Source organism: Nannobrachium achirus (genome assembly GCF_963921795.1).
Source record: "Nannobrachium achirus genome assembly, chromosome: 20".
Classification (NCBI taxonomy): Eukaryota; Metazoa; Chordata; class Actinopteri; order Myctophiformes; family Myctophidae; genus Nannobrachium; species Nannobrachium achirus.
This window is the reverse complement of record NC_137827.1, coordinates 6820891-6827735: the sequence shown is the minus strand read 5'-3', so window position 1 is coordinate 6827735 and position 6845 is coordinate 6820891. Positions and strand designations below refer to the sequence as shown.

The 6845-nt window shown below is 42.5% G+C and overlaps 1 protein-coding gene across 1 annotated transcript in view; it reads left to right on the top strand.

Moving 5' to 3' along the window:
• Positions 1-6617, top strand: part of dapp1 (dual adaptor of phosphotyrosine and 3-phosphoinositides) — a gene marked incomplete at its 5' end in the record, with an annotated part of 13584 nt that extends 6967 nt beyond the window's left edge. Inside the window, 3 exons of the mRNA XM_080750308.1 lie at positions 2802-2893; positions 4882-4969; positions 6365-6617. Coding sequence (XP_080606434.1) covers positions 2802-2893; positions 4882-4969; positions 6365-6388 — 204 coding nt within the window. The 3' untranslated portion in view covers positions 6389-6617. The remainder of the gene's footprint in view (positions 1-2801; positions 2894-4881; positions 4970-6364) is intronic.
• Positions 6618-6845: the final 228 nt, after the last annotated feature.

Genomic DNA, 6845 nt, shown 5'->3' with positions numbered 1-6845 from the left:
CCTCAGAGTTACAACAGGGGGGGCCTCCGAATCTTTGTGTGATAGGATTTTTTCTTCTTCTTTTGTTTTTGTTGTTGCAGAAAATAGCTGATCTATAAGCTCACAACACGTCAAGTCACGATGTGTTGTGAGCTTGTTGCCTGGTTAATAAACCAGACTCTATCACACACACCACGGGGTGGTGTTGTGCGGTCTGGTTTATTAACCAGGCTAGTGAGCTTGTAGATCGGCTATTTTCAGGGTTAGGGTTTTTTAGTTTATTGGGTATTGAGCATTTAAGTGGTTAAATGTCTGAACATACACATTAACGGTACACTTGGTAGTAACCTTCTAATATATCTATCCTCCATTATCTATACCTCTATCAGCCACTATATTATTGTGCTGGGGTGTTTCCTTGTAGACACATCACCCTGGTTGTATTGTGGTTCTGTTGCACTGTTTATGTTGACAAAAGAACACGTTTGAACTAGGGCTGGGATGCGATCAAAAAATTTAATCTAATTAATTACAGGCTCTGTGATTAATTAATCGCAATTAATCGCATTTTAATCGCACATCGATATTTGACCTGAGAAGCTTTTTTTTCAAGTAAAACACATTTTGTTGTACGAGTGAATCAACGAGGAGCGAGATAATCTAAATTTTGCATCCACTGGGCCAAGCAAAGCGCTCTGACCGGCTACTTCTCCCTTTGCGTTTGTTGTCTCTTCTTGGTTGGTGCATCGCTATGATCGGTATGCCCGAAACTGAAGGTTCTGTGGTGCAAAAACCAAGTGCGATTAAAATGCGTACAATTTTTTAATCGTGTTAATTTTCTGTAATTAATTAATCGCAATTAATCAGTTAAAGTCCCAGACTTAGTTTGAACACACACTGATGACAGTGCTGTCAAACAACTCTATACATCTATCTACTGTATGAACTCTATGATAAAGATTAATCTGCAACACAATGTTATGCAGTATGTACTTGGGGTCCCTGCTTCATCTCTCTCTCTCTCTCTCTCTCTCTCTCTCTCAGCTAAGGGGTCCATGGCTTGAAAAGCATTTTAAGACCCTTGATTTAGGCATTTACTGTAGCAGACTGTAACGTTTACTGTCACCACCTGGGCGGCACACAAGTTGTGAATCACTGGTCTGTTCTGTCTTTTATACGTCGCTGATAACAGCTGCAGTGCATCAGAGTTGTGTTCAAATTCAGTCAACTGTAAAACCGGTCTAAGTTGTTGAACCGTTGTAAAAAACAAACAAAAAAACATGTTGGCAATAAATCTTTGCTCAAATTAATGTGTCCAGAAGAAGGAACCTCTCCCACAGGTCTATTCATCCCAAATAGTTTATGATCAGGGCCTTCTGCATTTTTTGAGCGGTGCAAGTCAAACTCAAAAAGTTCAGTAGGCATCCTATGGGGCTGTTAAGTATGACATCATTTTGTAGGCAGAGGAGAATTTCTGCCCCCAGTTTCCGTGAATCTTTTTACTATTTTTACTATTTACACATTTTTCTTCTCTTTGTTGTTGAAAGGAAAGTGTTAGAATTATACTTTAGTCGTTATTTTTGTCTCGGATCTGTTGAAATAGCGAGGGACAGAAAATGCTCTGGGGGCAGAGTTCTCCTCTGCCTACAAAATGATGTCACGGCTTAAAAGCCCCATTAATTTATGACCCCCCCACCCCCCACATGCCAAATCTCCGGGACAAAAATTAGAGCTACCAAAGGACACTGCCACACTGAGGGGACAAAGCAGGCCCAGCAAGCACGGACCAATCAGTGACGTCTCGATTGGGGCCAGATCACAGCCCATATGGGGATGATCTTGACGTGATGACCATGATGTCATATGGGCTTTTTAGTTTGACAAGGATTTATGTTGGTTGAAATCAGGTGATATTCTAGGCCAGATAAATATCATAAACTAGAATATAACCTTATATGCTCATATTTCAACTAAGATTACAAACAATAACAATAATCCTGTCAAACAAAAAAGTCCATATGACGTCCTGGTAATGACATCAAGATCATTCCCATATTGTGGGCTGTGATCTGGCCCAGTTCTGAACGTCACTGATTGGTCCAGGTCCTGGCATGCTTGCTGGGTGGGGCACTAAATGTAGACTGGGCTCAGTCCTACATGTTTAACCAATTTAGGCCTAGAATTATTGAATGCTTTAACCAGTGAAAAATAGCAGATATACAAGCTCACAGCGCGGCACCGAGTGCCGCGCTGCGAGCTTGTAGATCTGCTATTTTTGAAAAAAGTTGTGAAAATGTGTGCAAATCTTTGAATATAATTGTATTTTCAAAGCGAATGTTTGTAACTCAAATTTAGCTTCTGGGTGGTCCCTGGAACTAAATATTTTGAGATGGGGGTCCGTGGCCAAATAAATATCAGTTTGGGGGTCCTTCACATGAAAACATTTGAGAACCACTGACATGGTAGTCTCTCAAGAACAGACTAACTGAGCTCCAGTTAAATGAAAAGGACCTTTTCTTTGACGATGGTTATAGCCAGATTGCTGACATAAAAACATAGGTTTTTAAAAAAATCTTAAGGTACTTATAGAATCGGGTCAAAATTCTAATTTTCACGATTTTTCAAAAATAGCAGATCTACAAGCTCGCAGCGCGGCACTCGGTGCCGCACTGTGAGCTTGTATATCTGCTGTTTTTCAATAGTTAGAGCATAAAATAATGATACACAATAATGTGTACCCATTGTTAATAACCTGTGTCACACAAACATCCGCTGGCCTTTCAGTTTTGACAACAGCGGGCACTTTTTTTATTTTATTTTAGCAAGCGGTTGTGTTTCACTTCCTCCTGGCAGGCAGTCCAGGGACATTTGACAAAGTGACAGCTGGTTATGAAAAGAGGAAGCAGTGGCAGATGTACGGAACACAAATAAAACTGCAATGCTGGGAAGTGACGAGTGTGCGGTTACTCAAGTGCTGTCCTACTTAAAGGGATATTTCACTTTTAACCCATTTAGGCCTGAACACATTATGACGCAATATTTTATGCTTTAAATATAAAAAAATAGCAGATATACAAGCTCACAGCGCGGCACTCGGTGCCGCGCTGTGAGCTTGTAGATCTGCTATTTTTGAAAAATCGTGAAAATTAGAATTTTGACCCGATTCTATAAGTGTCTTTTGAATCCTTCTAAGATTTTTGGAGAAAACCTATGTTTCTATATCAGCAATCTGGCCAGCCATCGTCAAAGAAAAGGTCCTTTTCACTTAACTGGAGCTCAGTTAGTCTGTTCTTGAGAGACTACTATGTCAGTGGTTCTCAAACCTTTTCATGTGAAGGACCCCCAAACTGAACTAAAAAACTAAACTAAACATGTCTGGGGTCATTTTAGCACCAACCCAGGCTTTTACTTTACTTGAGTATTTCCATGCTTCTGTGCTGTACCTTTATATGCATGGCCTTGTTTGACAGCACTATAATCAATCAATTGTCAATTAACCCATTTAGGCCTAGAATTATGTTTTTTTTTTGAGGAATAGCTTCAGTGAAAAAGTGAGATGCAGTTCGTCCAAACTTATTATTTTTTTGCTATGCTTTAACTATTGAAAAATAGCAGATCTACAAGCTCACACTCGCTTGCGAGCTTGAATATATCTTTCTGAAACGCAACATTTGCAACTCAAATATTTGCTTCTGGGGGGGGGGGGGTCCCTGGAACAACATATTTTGAGATGGTGTCAGTGGCCAAATACATTTCGGTTGGTCCTTGACCTGAAAAAGTTTGAGAACCTCAAAAAAAGGTTTCAATAGTTAAAGCATAAAATAATGGATGATTGGGAGTGAGTTTGCAGTTTCTAACTACATGGGGGAGTTGTTGCCACAGTTTGGGAACCAGGAGGGAGAAGAGTCACCGCCCACCCACCCTCAGCAGTGATTTCCGCTCCAATACAGTAGAGCAGGGGTTCCCAAACGTATTTGTCTCAGGGCACCCCATAAATATGTTTTTAATCCGAGGCACCCCTACATTATAATTTTCACTCCCAGCACCTTAAATTTATAGCATATCGTCGTTGTCGGGTGGAAACCAAACCGTTCGTTTTGTATTTATCATCTATGAAATGTACTAAACTAGTGAAAACAGCAGATCTACAAGCACACAACGCCTCGCATCGCGAGGCGTTGTGTGCTTGTAGATCTGCTGTTTTCACTAGTTTTGTGCGACAGAGGTTTCTGCCTGACAGTGACAATATTTTAGTGATTATGTTGCGAGGAAAACGTTGAGATAACAGCCATTTTGGTTAGAACTGACTGAAAATAACTTTGTACTTCTAGTGTAAAATGATACAAAATATTTCTTCAAGTGTCCAAATAAATTCCAAATATTATCAAATGATCTCGCGGCACCCCTGGACTGCCGTCGCGGGACCCTAGGGTGCCCCGTCACCCACTTTGAAAACCCCTGCAGTAGAGTAGTAGGCTAGTAGCTGTGCTGCAGTACGCGAGGGTACTTTCTATGGTGCAATGGCAGAAGTTCATACAGGGTCTGATAGGGGCTTTTCTTACTTCTTCCACCACCGGTTTTGTCATGATGATGTAATGTTTGGACGTCGCTGTGAAGTGAAGCGATATAAAACGCTGATGGTCCAGTAAGGATAAACTGTGTGTGCGTGTGTGCGTGTGTGCGTGTGTGCGTGTGTGCGTGTGTGTGTGTGTGTGTGTGTGTGTGTGTGTGTGTGTGTGTGTGTGTGTGTGTGTGTGTGTGTGTGTGTGTGTGTGTGTGTGTGTGTGTGCGTGCGCGCGCGCGCGTGCGTGCGTGCGTGCGTGCGTGCGTGCGTGCGTGCGTGCGTGCGTGCGTGCGTGCGTGCGTGCGTGCGTGCGTGCGTGCGTGTGCGTGCGCGTGCAGTCTGGTGTTCCCTGACAGGACCTTCTTCATGTGTGCTAAGACCGGTGTGGAGGCAGACGAGTGGATCAGGATACTGCAGTGGAAACTGGTCAGTTATAACAGTGGTTCTCAACCTGTGGGTCCCCAAATTAATATGGGGGGTCCCCAGATGATTAATTTAATGTGAGACGTTGTTTTCTCCCTTAACAGTAAACAAACCAAGATAAATATTAAGTGTATCCACGGGTTTCCAACGCAACATAGTGCATTGCGCAGATGTTGTACCGAGCTTCCGGCGCCGCAGCCGAGTGTGATTTACAAGCTCACAACGAGTTGCATCTGCGACGCGACGTGAGCTTGTATGTCTGCTGTTAAACCGGAAGTGTGGTCCAAATAATCTCTAGAAAGAGGTGGATAGAGGGTATCTGGCTGCACATTTCTAAAATGTCAGTTTAAGGACTTAATTAATACCTCTAAAATGACAAATTAAACATTGGCCAAATTGTCATATATTGGAGGCAGAAATTGTGAAAATAGCTGATCTAAATGCTCACAACGCCTCACGTTGCGAGGCGTTGTGAGCATGTAGATCTGCTATTATCAAAATAGAACCGTGTTATACAAAATGTAATGCCGCGATCAACTCTTAATGTTCGTCAGGGTGGGGGGTCCCCCGTTAAAATATGATTATTTTGGGGGTCGCGGCCTGAAAAGGTTGAGGACCACTGAGTTATACAACATGATCATCATGGTCATGATCATGTTCTAGTAAAGAACAGTTCTCATCATACGATGTGTTTGTATTGTAATGTGTGTGTATTGATTGACTGATGTATTGATTGAATACTTTGTTAAAGTTATACCATGTAACTTTTTTTATAAAACAAATCTTAAAATTGTCCTAACCGTTAAATCGCTAAAGTTTTAGAACACCCACTCCGTTATTTTCAGCTTCTGAAGCCTTCTCTTTATATGTTTTCTATGAGCCGTGAGGGGGGGAGAATTTCGCGGCAAAATGACGTAATCTGCATCATCTGTATACGTTGTGTATACGTTGGCCAATCACATCGCAGATCATACACACATGATACACTACCGGCCAATTACAGTGCATCTTGCGTCTTTTCAGGAAATAGCTTGCTTCAACAGCTTTGTTTAAGCTGGTGTAGAAGTCTAGCATGTAACTCCCCAACCGCTGCTCGTAGAGAGACACGGGAGACCTCATTGAAAGCGTCTCGGCGAGGCGAGGCGGTCGCGATGGTCTGACGGCCCGGTCCGTGGCGAAAAACGGCCGAAAAAAGCAGACGCGACCGCGGTTTACTATACTGCTACAGACCACTAGTTGAGCAACTTACACAGTATAGCTTTAACATGTTGCAAATAGTTCAGCGATACAGTTGATACAATGATGCTAAAAGGAAAACACAAAAGGCCCAGAGGGCTAGTTTCCATTGTGGTCCTACTGTATGTATTCCATTCATCATCATGATGTCTTTGTTTCCAGTCACAGTTCAGAAAAGGACGGTGACAGACAGCCAGCCAGACAGCCAGACGGCACAGGACGGCGCCACCATCAGGACAGAAGAGAGACGGACGTCTCCATACACCTGGACTTTTTAATACCTCCCCCCCATACAACAATTATGTTGTACAATGTTTCAAAAACATTCACAGATTTGCTATTTGAAAATTAGGAGATCTACAAGCTCAACGTGTGGCATCACAACGTGTTGTGTGCTTGTCGATCGACTATTTTCACCCAGCCGATCTATTAATCTGAAACAAGCCCAAATAAGCGACTCACTTTAGCACCCAGCAGGTGCCACCATCATCCAGCACTTAGACACCACGAAAACTCCAGACGCACGCCTATGACACTCCACCCTTGCTCCAGTTTTGTGTTTGTCAGGGTTCCCACGGTCATGAAATTCCTGGAAATATTTTGAAATTGGAAACATATTTTTCCAGTAGTGGAAAAGTTTTGG